We start from the raw sequence: 26,167 nt of genomic DNA on the forward strand, positions 1-26,167 counted from the left end.
TGTAGATATAAGAGCATGCATGATTTCTCTTTATTTTGTATTTTATATATTTAAATTATAAAAACATAAAAATGGCCTTACCTTGATCATTTAGCAGCTCATCCTCGAGCTCTTCAGCACCAAAATTGCTCAATAATTTTTTGTAGTTGAGTATTTCTTTGGCTTCCTCTTTATTTTGATAGAACTCTGGCGTGTGTCCAAGCTGCAATTTGTTTTTGATTATATAGAGTACAGGCAATTAATTTTTATTTGTACAGTAATGTACAAAATGTAATGCAATAAACTGTTAATATGTTAACATTATTGCTGCTATGTTACTCATACGACGTGGTGCACCTTACAGGATATGGATATTAATAATGAATTATACTGAACATATTGTTAATATTAAATTATTTATTTGTGAATTTTTAATAAAAAATATCAATATTTATTAATTATTTATAATATTTTAAAGCGTTCTTTTTTGGTAATGCAAAATGCAATGGAAGACCTGCCATGGCGTATGCGTAACATTTCAACAAAAAATATTTTCTAACAAAAATTTTACACGTACCTTATCCAAAGCTTTGCTATTGGCACCTAGCTGTGTGAGCACATTGTAAAAGTGTCCATTATCGTTAATTGTGGCGGCATAATGAAGTGCTGTACGTCCATCATTGTCGGTGGTTGCGGTTGTTTCGGGAAAACGTGCCGCCAAATACCGCACAATATCTGCGTGAGAAGATAAACAAGTGAAAAATGTGCAGTCATTAATTAGATAAATTAAATATGCATCTATATGGAAAAGTGCTTTTATCTGTCTTAGTGTAAATTGAAGTTATATTTGGGTCATTTTTGAAAATTATTGAAGCAAAACTTGTATGTATATATATAGAGAAACGTACATTAGGAGGTAAATAAAATATTTGTTAGTATGCCGATAATAAATGCACTTGTGTGTGTAATTTAAAATTAGAGCGGTATTTTAAAAACAATTGGATCCGACAAAATTTGTTTATTCAACACGCAATACAATTTAATTGTAATAATAAGCTATGTAAGTGCTAAAGTATAGGGATGAGAAAGATCCCACATTAATTTTAGGACCTTACTAACCAAGACATATAGTAGAGTGCAGTATTATAGCAACAACAAATATATGAATATTTCTGCGAGAGAGATATTATGGAAGGGATAATCTCAAGCCCTAAAAGAAGATGACATATTTTCTTATACATATTTTTGTAAGGAGACTAAGCTTGTCTCGGATTTTCAAATAGTCAGTTATATTTTAGTAAAAATAATTTGTGGCTCTAAAACAACCTAGACCCGTAGAAGCCCTCTTGATTCCAAATATTACACCAGTATTAGCCATTTTATATCAAAATTTTCATATAAATTTCTTCTAGACGCTCAATATAACATATGCTTAAAAAAGCCTAGAGGAGAGAAATTGTGTTACTTTGTCCTTATTCCCAGAATAAATCGTCTGAGTTAGGTCTTTGATGACTCTCGATAGGCCTAACCCCACTCAGCTCTGTACTAAGAGATCTTTTTTATGAACTGCTCTCGAAAATTTGAATTATACAGGCATGTTCTTCGAAATCAGAAATCATATTTATGCAGTAACTCACCTGTATTACCAAAAAGCACAGCCACATGCAGTGGCGTTGCACCGTTAGGTGAGATCTCATCCTTGGCTATGGCAAACTTTCGTCGATCCAAAGCTTGCTGCAAAGCCAGCAGACTACCTTCACGAGATGCTTCATGCACACGACGTATTTTACTCTATTTGGGATATATAATAGAAATAAATATTTTTAATATTTTTATGAAACTCATTTTTTATGAAAACAAAAACTGAAAATAAAAAATATATTAAAATTATGCCATTTTTTCCTTTATTATACGTTTTTTTTAATATTTAAAATAGTAAATATTTTTAATTTTTTTTTTCAATTTTTTGTATAAAAAGTTTAAAATAAAATAAATCAATTAAGTCGCCTAAACCACCGCACACTCACCATATAGTTGGGCACATTGCTGAGGAACGCCTGTATGTCCGGATTATGTGAGTGTAAATCCACCAGTTTATTACCATCACCGTTGAGTACAATCTGTGCTAACTGTTCCATATCGCCGGCATCGATGGCGTCACGTATCTCTGACTCCTTGAGTTACATACATAACACGACAGTTTAGTAAGCAAGCACAGAAGTTGGATTAAAATTTTGTTACAACAACAACAAAACGTACATAAAAACGCACAGACACAAAAACAACCAAGACTACCGAAGAAAACCCAAAAAAAGGCAAATTAACAAAAATCATTTCGAAAAAATTGGATTTATTCAATAAATAGCGCAGCATACTTTTTGCTCAAAACAACAACACCGAACTACGCTCAAAACAAATGAAAAAAAGAATCGCAATAATATCTTGAAATTATAATGGATAATTAATAAAGACTTCACAGCAATTAACTTGTATGCTTAGCGTTAATACTTCGTGTACATAAGCAGCGGATTGCGACAGAACTCTATTATCCTCCGATGCGCCAGTCACAAAACCCTCAATGGCCAGCGATGACGTGGGCGAACTGGCGCCATCACCATTGCCATATTTATCTTCGTTATGATTTTCATCCAACTTATCGGCTGTTTGTGGTTCATCTGTAACTACTTGCACCTCGTCGTCGTGTTCGGCTTCGGACTCAGCTTCGTTTTCGGATGCACTATCGGCTGCTGGTTCATTATCAGATTCATAACCGTTATTCGATTCATTTTCACTGTCCGTTGCTGCTGCTGCTTCATTTTCGTTTTCATGTTCGTGTTTTTGCTAAGTGAAAAATGTTCGTTGGTCACAAAAGTCATTGGATTTTTAGTTGCACAAGCACTCCTACTACTTTTTTTTACTTTTTTGTATAATTAAAATGCTACAAAACACAGCACAGCGTTGCACTACTTTTTGTTTAGAAAAAGAAAACAATAACAACTAGCTACGGTGCTGAATACGAAAAATATTTTTTTGTGTTTGAACACAAAGATTTTTTTATTTGGAAAAAAGCTAGTCTACAGTTAAGCTAAAGTTGTTTTTGGATTAACTTATTTTTAAATTTTAAGATTAGCGCATAATGTATCGGTAGTGTCGGTATTAAAACCGAAGCAAATATGTCTAACCGATTTTGGCTTAATACTTTATTGAGGACCTTTCCGATCTTTTGACAATACTATGAAATGCCTTTGCTTAACCTGGTATAATAATAGTTTTCAAGGTTAGCATGTAGATCTGAATCTCTTCCTGAAGTATTAACTGTGTCAATATCAAGTTCTTTTTAGACATTCTCTATATACAATTAAATAGATCAAACATCCCATTGTGCCTGAAATTCGCTGAAAACCCTTTTAATCTGGCTTAATAAGTCAAATAAATACATTAAGGGGATTCTTAGAACAGAAATCTGTAATGATTCTTGGACCTAAAATATTTATTGATAGATCATATGAAGAATCATGACCTACCAAATGGTCTGGATTGGGATCTATAAGCTGATCTAAGATAGTTGAAGTTCATTATATAAAAAATACTCGTGAAAGCTAGGTCACACTAGAAATAGAAACTGGGGAACACAGAGGTTAGATTTAGCTTTGAATGCTCTCATGTTTGACCACATATAAACCAAAGCAATTCATAATTAGTTTTGAAAGATTCCTTTAAATTCAATATGTTTTTTATCTCAATAAAGTATATTAAACTACTATCTTCACTTCATAAAAAGTAATGTTATTGCAAACAAGAAACCATTAAGATATATTACCATCAGATAGCCGCACATGCAATAATATTGCTCTCGAGTTTAAAAAATGGCGACTGCAACTGCCTTGCTCTCACTAACATTACATATTGCATTACATATGTATATAACAAACAAAAAACACTGCGTATAAATCAAATAGTATTTTTTAAAAACATTTATTTCGATATCAATAAAATAAATCAAACTCCAAAGGGAAACTATACGCTATAAATGCAGAAGTTATTGAAACCGAACATGTGTTCGTATGCTTATAAAGCCTTGAGCTATAGTTTACAACTTCCTCAACCGGTGGCAGATCGAACACTTTTGATAAATTGGCGCAATGCAACACATGTTACGGAAGAACAGCTGCAAAGGAAGTGTCAATGACGTAGGCAGCTACATGTTGTAACGGTGAATGCAATATGCCAGCACAACTGACTCACTGACTGACATGTAAAATCGCATTGCGAAAAAAAATCTTTTGACGTTTGCATGTTCGTTAGCCATTCAACACGGCATACTCATGGGGAAGGAAGTATGCTATGTAATGCAAAGTACAACCATAATTATGAAAATATCTGCGACATGAATTGAGAAATAGAGTAGATAAAATAACAAGATTCGTTTATGAGTAATCTAGCATCGTTCGAACGTAAATAAATATTTACTGTCCACATCTGCAGATGGTAAAGAAGTAGTATATACTCAAATTTTTATGAAGACATTTATTTTCTAACTCCTTATATAAACTATCATTGGAACCTTTGTAATACCTTTTTTTAACATCTGATATATGTAGACTATATAGGATTTGGTTGAACCAAGCGAAATCTGATTGAATCAACGATAATCGCAATAATAAAATGTTTTAATGTTGAAAGGTTCTCTATTTCACAGATACTTGAATATATGAAATTTGATCTACAAATATAGTATACCAAAATAATTCAAACAATTATTCAAACAATCTATTCATACACCAAATTTTAGGTCTGTAACTTGTTGTATTAAACTACAGAACAGTGTAGAATGGAGATCCAACCAAAAAGTTATAAATATAATATTAGTATTTAGAAATTAATAACAAATTTGAACGCTATTTAGGTTAAAGTCGGTGGCTGATTCCTGATCGAGAACACACAAGATCCAAATCAGTCATATGATGCTAAGAAATCAAATTTACTAAGAAGACTACTTTCGATTACAAATAGTAACACTAGAACACTAGTGGAATGAAATTCAATTTGCTTCCATCTTAGTTTCGCAAAAGCGGAAATATTGAGATAAATGACTCATCAAGAATGAGACAACTTCGATAGTGTGAGTTAGTAAACATAAAGTATATATCGAATGGGTGCGAATCTAATGAGGTTATGTACTTAGCATGTTTGGAAAACTATAATTTTCAATTTAATAGATCAGAATTGGGTTTCCAAAGTTATGTTACAAATCTCGTAACTAACTAGCCAAGCGTAATTCACAATTGATTGTACTCAAAATACAAAACATAAAAATTTGGAAGACCCTAGAAAAAATTTAACGTTCTGTAAAAACAAACATGCAAGAAGTAATATTTTCTAACATTTTTTATAAAAAACACCCCTCTCCAGATCTCAATCCCTACTGAATATGTTTTAACCAATTCAATTTAGAATACTCACTGATGCTTCCAAATTGCTTTAACCTCAAACACTCTACAGTAGATATTAATAAAGAATTACTCACATAAGTCAGAAGAAGAAGAAGAAGAAGTTTATGAGCTAACAACTGTGCAAATTAAGTGTAGAAATAGTAAATAGTTAGAACATTAGAAATTCTAAACTAACAAGGAGTGTAAACTACAGGTTAGGTGTTCAATACACAATTACAAAACACTTTCGATTTAGTTTAAACGTTTACATATATTAATAATTCGCACGTACATAGTATTTGTATTTGTATAATCTTACAACAATTTCTAAGTGTGTCATGTGTGAGTTTTTCGTTTTTGAAATACATTTTTAATAATAATAATCAGTTTTTTTAGTAACTGCTATCACTTTAACAAACACATATATAAATAAGTCCAATTCGATTGTGTGTTAAATTTTGCAAAATTTATTTTAATCATAGTTATAGTCCATGGGATAGTTAGAGTAGTGCATTGGCTACTACAGTACGTATACATAGAATTAGCTACATTTCTGATTAACAGCAGCGTACATCACAAGAACTATTACAGTTAGTTTTTGGTTTAATTTGATTTCTTTCTTCGTTTGGTGATTTGAAACAATTAGTACAATTTTTGTTGTCAATTTATGTTGTCAATAATTTTGATAATTTTTATAGTCGCTCTAAAGGTTTTCAAAGAAGACAGCAACAATTTCATAAAAATGTGCGAGACACACATTCATTGTGAGTGTTTGTTCTGTAGGAGTAGCGAAGTTTAGCTAAAATTCACGAAATAACTCCGACAACAACGTTGGTGCTTCTTTTGTTAATGCAATTTAGTGATTTGATTTGATTTTCTCAATGGGTTTTCTTGGTTAAACTTGTATTTGTGCGCCATTAGAGCATGCCATATTGTACCTCATCTTCGTCGTCTTCATCATATTCGCCATCACTTTCGTTCTCGCCCTCCACCAAGGTGTCGGCTTTCTTCTTCCCACTACCATTACGCTTTCCGCTGCCATTTCTCTTGCCCCGGCTCAATTTAGCTGTGGTCAAGCGTGGAATTTTTCCAACCACTTGTTCAGTATTCCTAATTGCATGTTCTTCTATTGTTGCTAATTTCTCTTTGCTCATAATTTCGCCTGTTTCTTTGTTTTGTTCTTGTGGTGTAACTTTATTATCGCCATTTTGTGGCATCACATTTTCTGTTGTGGTCTCTTCTTTCATTTCTTTAACTTCTTGATTCGTTTTGTTGCTCACATCCTCCTCGTCAGTCTTATCGTTTGCATTGGGTGCGTCTTGTGTGATTATTTCATCATCATTTTTTTCATTTGTCGTATCTGGAGGTTCTCTCACAACTGTGGATTGTGCGCTTTTTGTGTCGTCATTATTTGCAGTTTTTTCTTCATCTTTATCAATTTTGTTTCCATTGCTTTCTGAAGTTATAACCTCACTCTCGTTTTCATTTTTATTTTCCTCTTTCACTTCTTTCACGTCACTCAGATCAGTTTTTTCTTCAGTAGTTTCAGCAGTACTGTTGGTCTCTACAGTTTCTACCGCTTCTGCATCAATATCTTCCTTAGCACCCGCGTTGTTCTTTTCAACATTATCTTCTTCGTTATCTTTATCAGCTTCTTTCGTTTTATCATTCTCAGTTTCTTTATTTTCTTGAATTACTTCATCGTGGCCATTACTTTCAACTTCTTTAACTGCACTTTGACTTACTGTATTCTCAATTTCTTTTTCATTATCTATGCTTTGTTTCTCAATTGTTTTACTTCCTATATCGCTTTCTTTATTTTCTTCATTATCATTTTCTTTTACTGCATTATCTTTATTCGGTTCCTCTACTTCTTCGTGCTTTGTATCTACATCGTCACTTACTCCTTTCACAATCTCTTTTATATATTCTGTTATATCAGCTGCTGCGGTTTTGACTGTATCTTTAACGCTTTGTACCAAGTTTGGTGTTTCGAAATCGCTTTTCGGATCTTCAATCTTCTCAACTTCTTGCTCTACTATATCAGCTTTACTCTCCTGCTCACCATCTTCCTTATCGCTGCTCTTCGCTTCCGTCTCCTTTATCTCTTGCTCTGTCTCACTTACTGGTTTCTCTTCATTAGTTTCTTCTTCCTGCTTATCTCCACTCTCTTGCTTATCTCCACTCTCCATGCGAGGTTCTATCGACAACTCGGTTACTTTCGTCTCTTCAGCTTTACTCTCAGTAACTGTTGTTTCATCTTTAATCTCAGTTTCTTTAATTTCAGTGTCTTCTGTTTCAATTTCAGTATGTTCTGCCTCTTTTTTATCGTCTGGCTTTTGTTCCTCTTCATCTTTCAACTGATTTTCGTTATCTTCGTTTATTTGCTCATCTTCCTTCTTCTCACTAGTTGCACTCTCTTCATCAATTTTCTCTTCACTCTCTTCTTTGCGATCTTCTATCTTCTCTGTCTCCTCTACTTCCTCATCTTTCGTTGCATTTTCAACATTCTCGCTCTCCGTCGCATCCTTGCTCTCATCCACAGCTGTAGTCGCTGCCTCACCCTCTTTCTGCTCCTTGGCATGCTCTTCACTCCCATTTGTTGTGGTTGTTGTTGTATCATTTAAAGCTTTCATATTAGTCTGCAAAAGTAAACAATTGTCGACTGATATCTCTCTGTATGTTTGAGTTCAAAAAAAGCAAACATTTTTTTCTTGCATCTTCTTTTTTTTTCAAAATTCAAAAATTATTTTTATTTTTTAATGTAAAAGAAGTCAGCACAAAAATTGAAAATAAATTAAAATGAGCTAATTTTAACGGATATATTCATGTAATGTAGTGTTTTAAGCCGCTGAGACAGTAAGGAAAATATAACAAATATGAAAGTATTGAACCAAAGCAAAATTTTGTTTGTGTATTTATTCGAAAACATATATTTTCCAAAAACATGTATTTTGAAATAAAAAACTTAACAAATACATCGGAAATTCGAAAGACGCATCAATGCCGACAATGGCTTACTTTTGAGAGTTTGGAAAAAGAGTCACTAATTCGGAGCTACTAATCATACTCTAAATTTTAATACGAAAAATATTTTTGTTGTCGAATTAGTAACTGCAGCCAATCCAAAAAATTTGTAGTTTTTTACAACTTCAGTAAATAAAAAAGTTCGCTGGACCTACCAACTATTTGCGCATACTAAACAACAAGCAAAAATCTACCAAAGCAACAACAAACATAAACTAATTTAGGCTTTAAAATTTTCATGTATTTACATAAGCGCTTGCAACATTCTTAAAGGCTACTAAGCATTAGTATACAGAGTGCATTTTTAATTAAAAATCGAAATTGGGTTGACATTCAGTATATGTGTGTGTGTGTGAGATTAAACAAATGTTGTTATGTTAGTACAGAAGTATGAGTGCTTAGCGAAAATGCTCAACTCACCTCCGCCTCGGTGGTTTCTACCTCTGGCGCAGCCTGCGCTTCAGCCAGAGCATCAGCCTTGACTTCCGTCTCAGCAGCAGTCTCATCACCTGCTGCAGCATAAGCTTCCTCACCAGCTACATCTTCAGCTTCTGCTGCCTCAGCATTCTCGACTTCAGGCTCTGCTTCAGCTTCTGCTTCGTTATGACCATTAACATCGTTTGCCTCTGCATCGCCATTTGTTAGTGGTGCTTCATCTTCACCACCTTCCTCTGCCTCATTTGCCGCTTCCTCGTCATCTTTTGCTGGCGTTTGTGGTGCTGAGTCATCACCATCGCCATTTGCGATGGCTGCAGCGTGTTGATCTTCTTCCGTGGCGCTTATGCTTTATGATTAAATGTTGTTTTTGTGGTATGACGCAATGTGTTTGTGTTGCGATTCGTGTATGTAGTATTGTGTATGAGATGTGTTTTAAGAAAACGGTTATTTGTTATACAAAAAATTGTTCAAAAAGCACTACACAAAACTATTAAAGTTTTTGAAAAAAAAAAAATTTTTCGAAATTCGAAATCTACTTTCAAAATATTTTACTTGGTGTTAATATGTTCATTGAAAGCACTCTATTATATAATATTTTAACAACTGCATTCAATTTTTGTATCATAATTATATTTAAATTTTTATTTAAGAACTTGGTATAGAAATTGTTAATTTTTGGAATTTGCTTAAATTTTTTAAATCTTTTGGTAAGTTTTTGGTGACAATTCCAGGTATTATAAAAAAATATTTTTTTTTATCTTTTTAACCTCAACAAATAAATAAGCTAAATTTGATAACTATACGAGTATACTCTTCATATATAAAAATCAACAACCTTTAGCTTATTAGAAAAACTAACTACCTTAAAATTAACTGAACTTCAGCAGTCTTATCTTTGAAATCTTCATATACAATTTTTTTCAAGATTTTTGATGACGTCACGTTAGCGGACTCTGAAGATCATATTTAGAGCCACTAGATGGTTAAGTTCTCTGCTAATAAATAGTTGATATTTTCATATTATATATTATAATTAAGTCCAATTTAGCTGGAAATAAAATTACTAGACTTTATCGATAAAATCCGGTATTATATATAGAGGATACATCTTGGTAGGCTATCAAATTTCATTTTTTTAAATTACTCTTGAGCTAAAGTCTATAGTCTACATCAATACTCCCGAATTAGTTTTTTCTTCGAGAATGCAGAATACAAAAACAAGATTTACTTATTTAAGATTGATTAGTTTCTCTTTGTTCATTTCCCAAGGGCAAAATGGAGTTTAAAAATCATTTTCAAAATTAAAAAACTCCTGAAGGTGAAGGTGGTTCTAACACTTCATATGACGACAAAGCTCCCTGATACTAACTCAAAACCTGCTTAAACGTGTAATATCTACTGCAGCTTGTTGGCATAGATGACTAACGGTATGAATCTTAACTTCGCAAAAGTTTGATAGCCTTAAGGAAAGGATATCCATAAGAGTTATATTTTGAGTTTTTATACCCTGAAAAGGGTAATCTTTCTGTGAGCTAGGTGTTCACTGCGATTTAGAGCGAACTACGAGAATATAGTGAAGTGAAGCTTGTACCCAAGAAAAAGGAAAAGTAATATTTTGAATCCAGAGGAAAAAAGACAAAAGATTATTTTATACCAGATAATCTACAAAATGATAACAACAAAATAAATACAAAATAATTTCGACAATAACACCTGATTTATGCATATACATATATATAAAGATATTCATAACATTTTAATTTATACGTTGCAAAACTGAAATATGTGCTTGTAATATCGTTAGAACCAAGACTTACTTTATGGTAATAAAATATGTCTATTTAAGAAATAAATAACTTATTTTGTGCATCAAATTCCAAAAATTAACATTTTTTTCAAAATGGCAACTCTACTAATGCACTACAAATTCAAATACTACTACAACTACCAACTCACTACACAAACAACATCGATACTCACCCATCATTCAAATCCACCTCGGATGTATTTTCAATACTGTCGTCAGTGGTGCGACTATGAAAACCATTCGTATCTGGTATTTTAATATCTAATTTCTGTTCGAAGAAAAACAAAAAGGAACACAAACCATTTGTGGAAGGCGGGCAAGGAAGTCGGGGTGTTAAACGAAAGAGAAACAGAACGCAAAATGCGTACATGCATCAATACATAAATACACATTTAATAATTATTGACAAATCTAGAAAACTCGTTTTTAAAAGAGAAAACGCATAGCATATGTAACAATGAACGACAGCTGACGATCAAACAACTCACCTTGCCGCCATCGCCGATATCTTCGCTCAGCGCCTCCCAATCGGTGGTGACATCCGGTGAGACACGTGGCGCCTCCGGCACATAAACCAAGAAGGCACGCTCGATTTCGTGCGGCTTGTGGCGATAGTAAGTGGGCGATTTCATTTTCTAAAAATAACAAAAACAGGAAAATTAAGAAGAAGAAGAGTAAGTACAACTGTTAGTCACTAGACATTTTCATTTCAAATTCGTTTGCAATTTTAGTTTCAATTTCAACACGACACTTTGACGCATTGCACGCAATTGCAGTAATATTGATATTATTTAATAATAGCAGCAACAACAGCAATAAAAAAATATTATTTGCACTTACATAATCCAAGGCCTCCTCATCGCAACCGGCCTCCGTGAGCAGCGTATAACAGCGCATGTTATTCTTATGACTTGCCGCCCAATGTAACGGTGTTTTGCCGGTTACATCCGTTTCGGCAACGCCATCCGGCCAAATGCCAATCAGATACTCAAGTATCTTGGTATGCCCCAACCCCGCCGCCTTGTGTATAAGATTCAAGCCGTTCGCATCGCGACAGGTAATGAGCGCCGGTGGCACCGGTGGCTCCATTTTCGCCTGTAACGTCTCTAAATTGTTATCAATGACGGCCTGATGTACGTCCTTGATCGAGTTCTAAAATTATGCGCCGAAGAAAATATATGATTTCAAAGAAAAAATATAACATTTGTTTGCATATTAGCTTATATTTGGTTGATTTCTAAGCAATTTTGATTCGCCCAATCTCACTCACCATCACATACGGCACCGCTGCCAAGAAGCGCTTGACACGCGGATTTGTGCTCGCCTGCTGACACAGCCGACTGCCCTGCCCAGCCCAGAGTATGCGTGTCAGCTTGCCAATATCCTTTTCGTGCATCCATATTCTTATGGTTGATAGTTTCACCGAGAAATCTGTGAAGTGAAAAACAGACAGTTGCATTTTAAGGTGTGTAAAAATTCAATTAACCCTGCACTTCGGTAATAGTAACTTTGACAGCACTCTTTTTGTTGTTTCGAAACTAAAGTACCGCACTTTTCTCATTAAAGTTTCAGTGTTTCCCCACCCTGATTTGTAACCGTATCCGCTTAGCGTGTTGACATGCTATTGCACTAGCATGCTGGCGTAAGGTGAGTAGAGTGCTGCTTATGGTCTTTTAAGTATTTTAAATGTTGTTAAATGAATTTTGAGTGTATTCTTCATCAGTAAGGGAATATAAAGTTGGTGTTTTGTAGCATACTAACAATATATTGCTTAGGGGAAGTAAACTTGGATTATATTCTTAGCAAATACAGTTTAAATTCCACAACTCGAAGTTCTCCATAACTCGAACTCTTGAATTGGCGGTAGAAGTAAAATTTCATTCAAATTATCTTCCGTAACTCGGAAGCCTCTCTAACTCGAAGTTTTTTGTAGATTATAGTGTTTCAAGTTAGCGAAGTTTAACTGTATCTAATTATTTTAGTGAATATTTAAAGATGATTGCCGTAAACGGAATTTTAAGACGATAGTGTACTATATTTAAGGCTTAAAAAACAATATTCATTATTAAAAAATATTGAAATTTTTTTAAAGTTGTAGGTATTTTTCTGGAGCGCCTGGAGTCTGCACTTGTAAATCGGTGCCGGTGATGAAGGTCGTGCGATGCATCTGAAACAGTCGAACCAATTTTTTTTTAATTTCTATAAGTTTCTTTTCTTTATGAACTAAACATACCGAAGAAGTTATAAAATTCCAAATTTTTTCGAAGTTTGAAAAAAAAAATCACTTTTTTAAGAAAAAATATTGACTTTAAGTTGCAAAACATGTATGTAGTTTAAATAATACTTTTGTCCAACTTCAACTACTTTTGTCTTGTTCAAATAGAAGATAATTTAATACACTGAAGCTAGATCACTTTGGTTTTTTTCGATCGGATATATATTCTTTTTGCTATCGCCGGCACCGTTTTCTAATACTTGTGAAAATGAAAACTCAAGAAAACGCGCTTTAAAGTTTTCAGTATCATTCGCACCTGCTCGACCCTCGGCCACTAAAACTGCTCTAGCTTCCAAAATATGTCGAATTGACCGCTGGAGTTTTAAAGACATATTCTTGGATAGTTTTGGAAGAGATTTAAAACAAAACAAAAAAATCGATTTTTTGAAGCCTGTAAAGTAAACTACTGCCTTAACCAATCTTTCCTTACAAACACTCTTTGTAACGCTTAATTGTTGCTCATACGCCCTGTCCCCTATATTCATACACAATTCACCACCATTTAGGAAGACAATGAATGTTGCGTATACGCCATGACGAACGTATGTAGAAAGATTCAAATTTGTGGCATTCGAGTTAGTAACGTATATGTCACATAAAATCAAAATATATTTTATTCCTACCTACCTAAAACACTCTTTCGTCCTAATGTTACCTAATATCCCTCTTAAAAGATATTTTCCATATTCCACCACAAAGCTGCCACAAGCTGTATTCGCATGCGATATCATACCACTTAACCGACCGCCAACAGCTGAACTAATTGAATAATACAATTGGCTTATTAAAAATTAATTTCTATAAGATAACATTTGTCATATTTCACTTAGCAATGTGAAAGCGAAGTAAATTGAACAGCAAAACAAAGACGATTGATTGAAGTAGACAAAAGTGAAAACAACTTAAGGCACACAAGCTTGAATAAGCACAAGGGTATAAGAGCTCAACAAAAATAAAGGTAAATAGCTTCAGCTAAATGAAATTCAGCAAAATAAGAGAATTACTGAGAGAAATTCAACAGTAATATATGCAGACGTTTTCGGTTAAAGGAAAACTGCAAAACTTGGTAATAAATTATTATTTATTTACAGTGAATGAAGGCAAATAATCATTAATTAAATGTTTTATATAAATTATTAATGAGAAAAGCAAGTACAACAAAAGTAAATATGAAAATATTATTGAAATTTATTTAATATTGATATTGCTTTGAGTAAAAATTAAATTTTTTAAACTAAAACATTTTAATCAAGTACTTCATTAACGTAGATGAAAAAGTTTCTCTTCAATAGATTTTTAATTAATCTCATGTCAATGAGATTTGTAAGCAGAAAAAATTCATTTTGAGTAGTTATTCAGTTAACACTGCTATCAAAAGAAAAATTGATTGGTTGACTCAAGTACTTCTGCTATCGGAAATTCATTCCGTACGCCTTCAACTCGAAAAATTGGCATTCCAAACCATTGCGTTCGTTATTATTTTGTAAAGAATACTTTGCTAGTCAGTTATTTCCATTTCCAGCAAGTTCACTTTCAAACGCGTGCTGACTTAAGGGGACCCCATCCATTCTCGGTTTAAAAAAAAATCTATTTTCTTTTTAATTTAATTCGAACCTATAACTATCCTTTAAAATTCTAAGTGAAAATTTCAAAAACTCTCGAATATATGGCCGATTTATGGTGGAAGCGTAGGTCGGTTTTATACCCAAGAATTTGCTTCTCAAAACTTTAAACGCGTTTTTCTCGAAACAGTATTTTTACGACTGGCGCATGGGGTTACTCAAAACATACCATAGCTATATATGTATACCTTAATCCAATCGGTTCCAAATTTTAATACGTTATTCTATACATATATAGCTATGGTATGAACTAGGATAAATCAAATCGGTGAAGATCTTATTCACTTTTCAACTTGATTTGTGGCTGAAAAAAAGCAATTTTCAAAAAAAAATTTTAAAGGTACGCCATTTTACCAATTTTTGTGCGAAATTAATAATCCTAGTTCATACCAGAACCAAACATGTACTCTCTCTAATCCCGTTAGAATTTTTGGTTTCAGATTTTACAGAGAGCGGAAATCACATGCGCCACTGAAAAGAATTGCTTTTGTTTGATTACAAAAAACAACAACAACAAAAAAAGTATGTAAAATGTTTTTCTTCTTCAAATCATCAAACCCTAAAAAGTAATTTTTGTTCATTTACCAGCCCATTGAAAGTCGTGAAAATTTGAAATAGAGAAAGGAATTAATAACGCTTATTCTCCCGTAATCCCGGAAAGATTGAATTATCTTCAGACAAAAGTTGTGCAGATTATACCTTTTGGAGGTATTTGCCAACTTTGAAAGTTAAAATATATCATAATATTCCCATTTGAGAATGATGAAAGGCCTTTACGTACCTTCACTTCACTAACTATGTGATTTTATACTCTATTTTCAGTATCCTGAAGAATCTATTGGAATTCATAAATTCTTTATCAATAATCTTGGCAATAAGCATGCATATAAAGATTTTACAGACAATTCTTTCCAAGTGAGGATTGATTGGTACGAATACAGCGGAGCATGACAAAAAAATTGTTAGAATTTATAATAGAACTACTCCAAATTATATTGTCAATTAAATCTCCCTAATAATATAAAACAACGCTTCACTTATCTTAATTATCTGCCGATCTGAGCCTTTCTTTGAATAAAAATTCGTATATGTATACCATAGACTAAACAAACGCTACATCATGAAGCCCTTAAAAGCCACTTTTTAGTAAAAAATCAAATTAATAGAGTGTCGGCAGCTTTTATAATAATATCCATATTACTTTACTTACCATCTATATCACGACGCTTTCGCCCTTGGTTCGACGATTGTCCGTTCATTGGTAGAACTGAAAAAATATAAATATGAAAGTTTAAATTAAATATTTAACTCAAAAATGTGAAATCTGATTTATTTGTTAAAAATTTTAAACCACATATAGCTTATGACAATATATAGAATTATTAATATTATGATTGCGATCAAAAGAAGAAAACAATCTGGAGCTGCGAGCTCGATATCAAAAATGCGGTATTGATAGAGTAATCAACCACATGACATTTGAAACAATATTCAACAGAAGCTTCCTCTATTATGAAAATTAAACAGAAAGTACAAGTAATTCAACGCAAATAGCGTACAAAATCAATAAACACAACAACTTTTACCACCAAAAACTAATCGATACATTATGTGAGTGCTCATTGCACAGCTAAAACTAAATGAAATTCGGTTTAACTATTCATTACTCTATTTTAATTGACCACAAAGCGAGCACACACTTTACTGACGTTGACAAAGTGTATTGGGTTTTTTGAAAGCGACGACTTGAAACACGTCTACTGACTGCGCTTACCGGTCAACAACTGATTTCCAAAAGTGCACGACGACCACAGGCAAATTGCCGGCCGAAAGGTGTCGAAAATTCCATAGCAGAGCCCCACATACCAAACCACCGCCAAAAAGCGGCTGGCAACCCAAGTGACCAACAAACCGACAGCAGTCTACCAACCGTGTGTGTCTAGCCAAGCGGACAGCCAAGGCACCGGAAGCCAAGCGTTGAAAGGCGATTTGTATAAACGATGGAGAGTTTGCGGGACGACAGATGGTGCAAGCAGGCTTTTGTTGGTCAAAGTTAAATGCGACATTTCTTTCTATTTTCTTTAAGGAATTGAAAGGGAAAGGAAAACAACTAGCTGTTTCATTGTTGTGTATTTATTATGTGTTGTTGTGCCTTGCCTGCCGAAAAGCAAACAAAAACAAGGTCAGCTTATAATGAAAATTAAAAGTAATTGTACAATGCTATACACCCACGCCAACACTACACGTATTTCCAGTGAATTGTACGGAAATTCATTTACTCTTCAACATTTCCACACTTACATTGGAAGCAAGCTCTCAGCGCTCTACGTGTATGCCTTAAGTCAACAATTAGTTTGTTTTTTTCCACGAAACTCGGACACACAGCGGATAATCAGCAGCGTTAATATGTTAATTTCACCACACTTCTGGGCATTCATGAGCGCTTTTATTTATTTAGAAATAATCTAATAAGCAATTGAGGTGAAAGTGTTGCAGAGTGAGCAGAGTAAACAGTAAACAAATATTATAATGTTTTCGTGGACAACACTGCGTATACGCAACCAAAGAAGTGTTTGAAAAGTGTGTTGAAATTCGATTTAATGCACTAATTGAACCCCAAACCGTTATTCTTATGCGTCTATAAACAAATATTAAACTGATTGCGCTATTTAGAACATGTGTCGAGTTCTCATGAACCATACTACACATATGATACATATATAAAGTGCATATCTGAAGTCATATGTCCATATCTATATATGTATAACTGTTTGTATGCATGAAATTAAGTATATGCTGCGCTTTATTGGCTTTTAAATATGCCAAGGTGAGCACATATTTTCGGTGTTCCCATTAGCATACAGGCCAATACACACACACATACAGCTGTCCATACATAGTTGTTAACGGAAAGTAGGCTACAATTAAATATACAAAATTTGGTATGCTTTGCCAAGAAAAAGTAAATTGGAGTAAATTTGAATAGCCTACAACATGATGAGCGGTGGGCGATGGGAGAAATCAAAGCCAAGGCTATGCATATGTAAGTGTATATGCCTGGTGTCCTTAAAGAGTAAAAATCACTGGCATGCCGCATGCTTGTTTATTGCCATATGTGAGCTTATGATGAATAGTACATGTAAGATGGACTAGCTTTTTCTTGGACAAGGCTTTTCTTGTTAGTAAAAACTATATTTAGTCCAATTTCATAGGCATTTATGCAGATCGTTTGTCATGGCATGTGACGCATTTGCCTACGTAATGCATATAATTTGAATGCAGTTAAGTTCTTTTTAGTGAAATGTTAAAAAATTTAAAAATAAAATTTTTATAAAAATAGCGAAAATACTTTCTTTCCATTACTGCTTTGCAATGAGGTGCTTTCTTTTGTAAACTATTTATAGCAAAGGAAAGCAAAATTAAAAATAGCGCAAAAGTAGTTTCGTATTTCCAACTCTCTATTTAATTCCATTTCTAATTGGGTTAACTACCATTATGGATAAAATTTCACAAAACGCAACAGAAAATGAAACGTAGTAGATATTTCGCAAAAAATAAATATTAATTTACCTTCCATTGATAAGAAAAAAATTGGAAAACTTAAATCATGATTGAAAAAAAAAATCCTTGTATACCTTATAAGTAAACCCTTTTGACCCAGCGGAGAGAGAATATTTTCAATGAAAATCTGACCTCAAGGTTGGTGACCTACTCTACATGAATCACGATCATATGAAGAAATATCTTTAGTCACACAAATCTCTACGATTCCAAAATTAAAAGGTAACCTATAACACCATTTGACTTTTGTATAAGTCCGTCTGTTCATAATACGCGGTGTGTTCAAAAAATAAAGGGATTTGTAAAATTTCAGATTTCTCGAATTTTATGAGTACAATATCAATTTTTTTTAATTATGTTGATATACATTCCCCTGATGTTTTCATTGCTTACTTTGTCTATAGCAGCCGCAAAGCTTAGACGTGTTTCTATGAACTCGGCGATTTTCGATTGTTAAAAGCTCACACTTCGTTACTAGTTAGTGAATTCTTCGCCACAAACAATAATGCAACGAGGCTTCAGCCTCCATATTCGCCAGACATGACTCCGTGTGTCTTCTCTATTCCCAAAAATAAATAGAACTTAAGGGGTTATATGGGATTCGTTGATTTAAAAAAAAAATTCCGGATTTTCCTTATTAATTTATGTTGTAGAAATTCAATAACATTATCCCAAATTTTCAAGATACAGCCTTAGGAAGGTGTGCGCTCCAAGTCAGGTATTATTGTTACTCAAAACTATAAATGCGTTTTTCTCGGAACCGTGTTTTCAAAGTCGGTTGTTAAATGTTCTCGAAAAACTACTCAACCAATCTTGATGAAGTTTTGCATAGATGTTCAAGATACAATTTACTCGTGTTTGAACGAAGGAATTTTAATTTTTTCAATTACAACTATTTAAAAAAAAAAACAAAATGTCAAGCAAATTTTATCGAAATTTTTATTTTTTGGAAAAATGTCTGCGAACGTTCCAATTTTTACTTCTTTGTCTTTCCTTCGTTCAAGTACGAATTAAGGTCTTACCTAAAACACTTATTTTTGGTTTTTATTTTGAATGATCCATCTCAGGAGTTATGCTGACAACGCGGACGTAACTTTTTTCCGAGGGGTCACCGGAAATGACGTCACAATGACAACAATATTATTTTTTTTTTTCGGAAATTATTCTTTAAATATGTATCTATAAGACAGAAAAAATTTTGAATTAAATAAATAATTTTTTACAAAGAAAAAAAATATTGACAAAACCCATGTAACCGCTTATAGGGTCATGGTTTTACAATCATACGAGAAATCGCTGAAAGAGTCAAATACTAACAAAAATCGTGTTTGAGAAGTGTTTCGACGATTGAAAGAAGCGCTGGCATAAGTGCATAATATCGAATCGAAATCAATTTGAATGCATTAAATTAAACGAAAATTCCAGTTAAATTTTGAACATACGACGTATAACTGCTAAATGTAAACTTCCAGGCATTGAATTGTATATTAAATAATTTTATGATAGTAAGAAAGTTTATAGTATATCCCCCCTTCATTAATCCATTTTTTGTATAATTATTTTTTTTAAAACATTATGACATTTCGCTCACTGAGTATACCAATTTAGGACTGCTAATATTAAAACTAACTTCTGTTCACTAATTCAACGCTTAAATATTCAAAATTTTCCTTATATTAGTAACAATATGAGGAGCACTAATTTATGCTTCCTACTACAAGCTATTTCTAATTTGCCATACCCATAAGCGCTTCATTAAGTTGTCAGCGCTATTTTATTGCTCTCACCTATCTACATTCATTTATCTATCTTCATAGCTATAATATCACTATGCCTTCATACACATATTCGTATGCAAATATATATATATATTCATATACCCATCTTATATTTCTTTTAACGTACGTATATTATCGCCTGAATTCCTTTACCACCGTCAACATGCAAATAATCAAAACGAAACGGAAGTGAAACGGAAATCGCACACTAAACATTTCCGCTGTGCCATTTAAGATGGCGAGCAAAAAGCAAGGTATAGAGAAAATATGTGAAATATATCGTGAAATTTATAGCGGCATGTTGCCACTTGTTGCCTCTGGTTAGAAATGAATGTGAATTAGTATTGAGGTTTATGTACTACTACAGTAATTAAGAGTCATGTAAGCTTATGTAGTATATGCAAATATGCAAATGATAGGAATATATATGTATGAACAATTTAGAGATGGCAATCCCGAAAGAACGTGAGCCAATGATCGAACTATGGTATAGTGAAATCTTAAACTTCGAAGAACATTTTGCTTATAATACTATATAAGCATATATACATGAAATCTGCATTTTTGATCAATCCGAAAATACTGTAATCCCGAAAAAGTAGACTTCTTCGTACATTCTCTAAGCAAATGTACATATATATATGCATATTAGCATACATTCATCAAATGTTTTATTTACTATACTTAGTATATATAAATATAAATACACATACATCGTGCTTTATCTAACGGAAATTCAATGCATATAAACATATGTATGTACCTTCATTAGCTATATCTAGTTTCATATAACCTCAAACACCATTCAACAGCCAATATTCCCCCATTGCCTATCCCTCCAAAGTCCCTAATACTGTTATTCATTACTTATTCAGAGTGTTATTGTGCAACTAGTATATAACTTTTAGCCCTATTTACTTATATACATATCATTGTTTATTCTCCCACTCTTGTTTCATTAAGGGAACGTTGCTTTTATTAATTTGCATGTGCGATGTCGGCATAACCGCACATAAAAATACCAGCACCTGAGCGCGAATTTCGCGTGACTTTTGCCGTAAACATTCCAACGAAAAGCGTTTTAAGTCACATTCCACATTACATTGGTGTTTTAATGGCAGATTTCCTTAAACACCAACAAACTTACACATATGTAGTAGGAGCTTTATTGTGCGATGTTGTTTATTATGTGATTTTATGTCGCGCCATTTAAGTTTACCAAATTAATTCGCATTGGGTAATTAATTTTCACAGTTATATTTGCACAATAATTAGTTGAGTTTAGTTTGTGGGTACGACCACTTCAAATTAATTCGATGTATGGTGAGTTAATTTCTAATGACGAAACTTGATGTTGGCAATTAAATAGTTTTGGAGTGATTACACCAAATTTTTGTATAACTGCTTCCCTGTTTGAAGAGCATATTATTGATATGACGTGAAGTAGTAATATATGCTGTGGAAGTATAATAACGAATTTATTTGTAACACTTAAAAGAAATAAAATGGATAACAGGATATGGATAGTATAATCCGCACATCCATATATGCATATGCCCCCGCAACCGACAATTTGCATAAAAATCAAGAAATGTGTTTCAAACACTCAAAATGGGAAACTCAGTGAGAAGGAAATCTACTCTAACCAGGTTGAAGACAGTAGGGTATACCTCGAAAGATACATCAACCAGCCATACTTTGTAAATCAATTCGTTGCAACATTTCGTAAAACAGTGTAAATATAGAAATCGGGACCCCCTGTTAGACGGGAATTACTAAATGTTCTTTAAGGACTAACGCATTAAATTAAATTAACTGACATACAAAATAGATAATAGGTCCATTATAATATGAACTATCTAACCAACAATTATCAACTTGAGCTATCTCCTTACATTTCTTTCCCTGAACATCCTAATTATAGACCTTCAAGACGGCCTGAATTGGACTTCAATCACGCCTACTTTTCACACGACACCATTTTAAATTCCATTACATTCTTTTAATTTATAATATAACTAATGAATAGATAAATAGAACTTAGCTCAAATTGTGCTTTTAAGGTGAGGCAACTGCGGTCTAAAAATTGGACTATAAATCTATATAAATTTGCGAGATATCTCAAAGTACTTAAGTGAGCATATTTTCTTAGCGTCATAGGTAAAACGATATACAAAATTTGCAAAATATATTCCGACCGTCTCTTGGCCCAAATATACCTAACAAAATGACTTTCGTTATTCTAGTAGAATTTAGGAATGTAAAGGGTTTTTCAATAAGAGCGCGATACCATTTTTTTTACAAAAACGTTTTGGGATATCAATGAAATGCTTTATTCCTATGAAAGTACATTCGATGCCATTATGTATGGAACTCGATTTCTTTTGCATGACCACCACGGACACGCTTGCTGAAGTCCAGACGCTGAATCAAATTTCCGTGAGATAACATGTTGACTAAACTTGGTTTTCAATAAATCGATTCCTGTTGGAACCACATATGTGGTGCAAGTCCATATCATCCTATTCGAACCAAAATCTTCGGTTATCATCGAGCGGTCAAACAGGGCAGGATTATGACAACCATAAATTTTAATAATTTCGACTAGTTATTGAATCGTATCTATTTCGTTAATGAAATGGCAAACCTTACCGAAGAGAAATGTCAAAAGTGCGGCAAAAAATATGGCGTCGTTTGCTGTCTACCCTGAAAAACCCTTTATTTGGTAGGAATGTTTAAGCATTCTTTTACATTAGATTTATGGACTTAGCCAATTTGACTCGTTACAAATTTTAACACTATTTAATACCTATATTTATATAATATATAACTTTAATAATGCTTTTTAAAAACGTTGGCTCTTAGTTAAGTAATGAAATAAATGTAATCGTCCATTCCTCTTCCCTGCAGATCCCTTTGGTATACCCATTGTCACGGTACACATCAGTAAAAATTGGTATATAATCAACATCCGATAATCTAGTGTTAAGTTAATGTTAAACATGGATGAAATAAGTCTCTGATTAATTTATCGATCAGAACACAATATATTTTAATAAAAATAACAATAAAAGACGATCCTAAAGTTAAGTGAGCTTGTCTGTTTATTATATTTATATTCCGGACACCAAGCAGTGAGACTAAGTAAACGAATTCCAACTTGTCGAATTTATACCTTCAGGATGATGTAGAAAGAGTTCTCTTCGTAGAACAAATCGTTAAATACTTGCATAATGGCTTTAACAATTTCATTTAAATTTTAAATTAAAAAAATATTTCCACTAAATTTCATAATAACTGTAAAATGGATGGAATTCGATCATTTCAATCGAAATTATAACATACTTAAATGGTATGACGTCCTAGGTTCCACAAAACAATCTAGCAGTCATTCGCAAGAGAAGATTTTTTAATTGTTTAAGAGAGAAGCAGGTCTACATTGCAAATTTTAAATTTTGAATTGTATTTACAATATTTATTTTTTTTTTGTATACACATTGAAAATCATGTAAGAGTTCTGATCTCACCACAAACTGTATTTAGAAGTAGGTAGAATGTAAGACACAGAACTATAATGAACATTCCGATAAATATATTACTTCTTATATTTGGAACACTATGTGTGTCATCTTTTAAATTCTGATTAATTAGGCCATATTCGCAAGGCACAACACAATTGTAATGCTTTAAGTAAAATAATATACAGAAATGCGAATTCAGAAATTAAAAAATTTGCAAAATTTTCCATAAAGTACAAATTTCTTTAATTGAGCAATCACAGTGAACAGAACAGACTACGTAATTGAAAAATTTCACTTAATTGAATAATTGAAACGGCTTACTCACCCTTCGGCGGCGACGAATGATAATATAATCCTTGGAAACGGCGTCTGCGTTTTGGTGGCATTTCGCTGCTTGTATAAGTGTGTGTATATATGTGAGTTTATAAGTGCACTAGCAAGTTGTATTTGGACAGCGTACTTGCAGCTGCTTAAAGTCGAGGCTGCCGCTGAGCGTGTGAAAAGCGAATGCCACTGCAACGTTGCGAGAGCAGTGACGGCACTTCAGCGAGCTCGTGCATTCAAGCGAAACGAATGCACACAGCGGAAACTTTCCGGCAATAAGTCATCAGCAGCTGCATAAATATGCAGAAACACCCACTCGAAAGTGCAACAACAACAACAACGATAAATGTAGAGCACGACACACACACGCACGCGCAAAGAAAATTAACACTAAGGAGCGTAGGGACGAGGCGGAAAACGAGTTTTGTGCGAACTTATTAATGGATAGCTGAGTTTTTTGTTTTCTTTTTCTACAGTTATTTGCTCTTGCGGTATTGGTCAGGCAAATGACACTAGACAAAGTGGCACACAAACACTATTTTTCTATTATTTACTGTTATTTACTTTTTCTGTTGGACACTGTCACATAATAGCAGGCTGATTAGTCGTGCGGTTTTCCCAGCTTTTTATTATACGGTCTTTCATATTCCCTATATGCATATATGTAATATTTATATCATTTGTTGTTTTTGTTTTTTTTTTTTGTTGTTGCACGTATTTCGAAAGAACTTAATCGGATTTCGGCAAATAACACATTTATGCGATTTTTAACGAGTATATATATACAGATAGCCTGCCATTTTTACTGAATTGCACTGCACGCCCTCGGGCTATTTGTCACACACAGACACACGCGCACACAAACACAGAGTGTGGAGACACAATTACATATTTTTTCATATTTTTTGTTTTTTATTTTCGCTCAAACAATAGCTGTTGTTGCTTTTGTTGTGTTGTTCACGTATTTGCATTATAATTTGCCTGATTGCTCACTGGTGCACCACCAACTTGCTCACTACTAAATTCACACTTCCTCTTCCTTCCACGGCTTGTACACAATGACTGAACAGTACCGTTAAGCCAATTGCCGTTTATCGTTTTGGTCACTCATGAACATTAGCTTTGTTACTGCATGCACTCATGCCGATATACACACACTCCGCTGACGTGCTGGTGATGGCGGCGGAAACAGCTACGGAAACGTGTCCACGAGCGTTGACGGTCGGTTGGCGTTTGCTGCACATATGACTATCTTCGGAAAATTTATCAACTGTGCCACGCCACTACAACGAAATTACACAAACACGAGGCCGCACGAAGCCTGCTGACCGCACATTAGCATTGCTGGCGAGAAGGAGCTGGCGCTGAATGGGCCATTACACTAGTCCAACAATAAGAAAAAGAGTATACAAATACAAATTGAAATTGTCTGGTGGCGTGTTGCATACTATTTCGTTCATGTTCGTCAATGTTGGGGCAGTTAGTTGTACACTTTTATTGAACTCGTAAAGCCACGACACAGCTGTTGGTTCATAAACTAGTGTGGCGCGCGGTGTTGTTGTTGTTCTTTTTTGTTTTAGTTATACATATGTATTTATTAATATTAAAGTGTTACTATGTTGCTTATATACTTTTAATATATTTCTTCAATATTTTTTTATTTTTTTGCTCTCCACACTAATGAATTTTCATTAGTCAGTCATTTCATTCAACATTTAATTTACTTTAGTGTTTTTATATAATTATTATTTTGTTAATTCATATTATTTTATTCTCCTTCTATTAATAGTTAATTTTTTAATATTCATTTTAATTTTCTGCTTCGCTTATCTGTTATTTTCAGCGTGCATTGCAGTGGCTACGCCGGTATGGCGGACACGTATACGCACTGTAGTACCAACGGGTGAGTTCACCTTCAGCACTGTTGTGCAATTATCGTTCTGATTTAATTTTGTTGCTGGAAATTTTATGAAATGGTTTACTTTTATCATATTACTTTATTATTTAATGAGGAAATTAATTTAATTTTTTCATAATTTTCTTTAATTATTTAATATGGGACTTACAAAGTGTGAGTTCGTTGTTTGGAGATGTAGAATTGCTTGATTGTTCCTTTGCTGCCACACATGCATGATTTGACTCCATTTCATGCAAATTCAATGTTATTCAAAATTATATAGAGAAAATCTGTGTCCAAAAGAAATTTTGTTTCTGATTTTCAATACTTTAATTCATGAAATAGACATATTTAATTTTAGACAAAAATATTAATTTTATTTTCTATTTTACTTTCTTATTAAAAATAGCATTATAACCATTTCATTATGAATCAATAAACATGCATTTCGAAATTGTTTAACTAAAAACTAAACGCTTGAAGCCTCCTTCGAGATATGCCTTCCT

General features: G+C 33.4%; 1 protein-coding gene across 5 annotated transcripts in view; it reads right to left on the reverse strand.

The window, feature by feature from the left end:
- LOC105209401 (myb-like protein X) overlaps positions 1–25,967 on the reverse strand; it is a 33,478-nt gene extending 7,511 nt beyond the window's left edge. Inside the window, exons 1-13 of one of the 5 annotated variants that reach the window (XM_054233913.1) lie at positions 25,831–25,966; positions 23,766–25,721; positions 15,791–15,847; positions 11,954–12,114; positions 11,524–11,835; positions 11,172–11,318; positions 10,857–10,951; positions 8,859–9,222; positions 2,488–2,820; positions 2,007–2,153; positions 1,617–1,770; positions 557–714; positions 82–202 (exon numbers count right to left, since the gene is read on the reverse strand). In XM_054233913.1, the coding sequence (XP_054089888.1) occupies positions 82–202; positions 557–714; positions 1,617–1,770; positions 2,007–2,153; positions 2,488–2,820; positions 8,859–9,222; positions 10,857–10,951; positions 11,172–11,318; positions 11,524–11,835; positions 11,954–12,114; positions 15,791–15,847; positions 23,766–23,826 (2,110 nt within the window). In that variant the 5' untranslated portion in view covers positions 23,827–25,721; positions 25,831–25,966. Of the gene's footprint in view, positions 1–81; positions 203–556; positions 715–1,616; positions 1,771–2,006; positions 2,154–2,487; positions 2,821–5,700; positions 8,054–8,858; positions 9,223–10,856; positions 10,952–11,171; positions 11,319–11,523; positions 11,836–11,953; positions 12,115–15,790; positions 15,848–16,280; positions 16,358–23,765; positions 25,722–25,830 lie in introns of those variants that run through there. The other 4 variants (XM_054233911.1, XM_054233914.1, XM_054233912.1 and 1 more) reach the window with 4 other exon arrangements.
- Between the last annotated feature and the right edge of the window lie 200 nt (positions 25,968–26,167).

Source organism: Zeugodacus cucurbitae, chromosome 6 (assembly GCF_028554725.1).
Source record: "Zeugodacus cucurbitae isolate PBARC_wt_2022May chromosome 6, idZeuCucr1.2, whole genome shotgun sequence".
In the NCBI taxonomy this organism is placed as follows: domain Eukaryota; kingdom Metazoa; phylum Arthropoda; class Insecta; order Diptera; family Tephritidae; genus Zeugodacus; species Zeugodacus cucurbitae.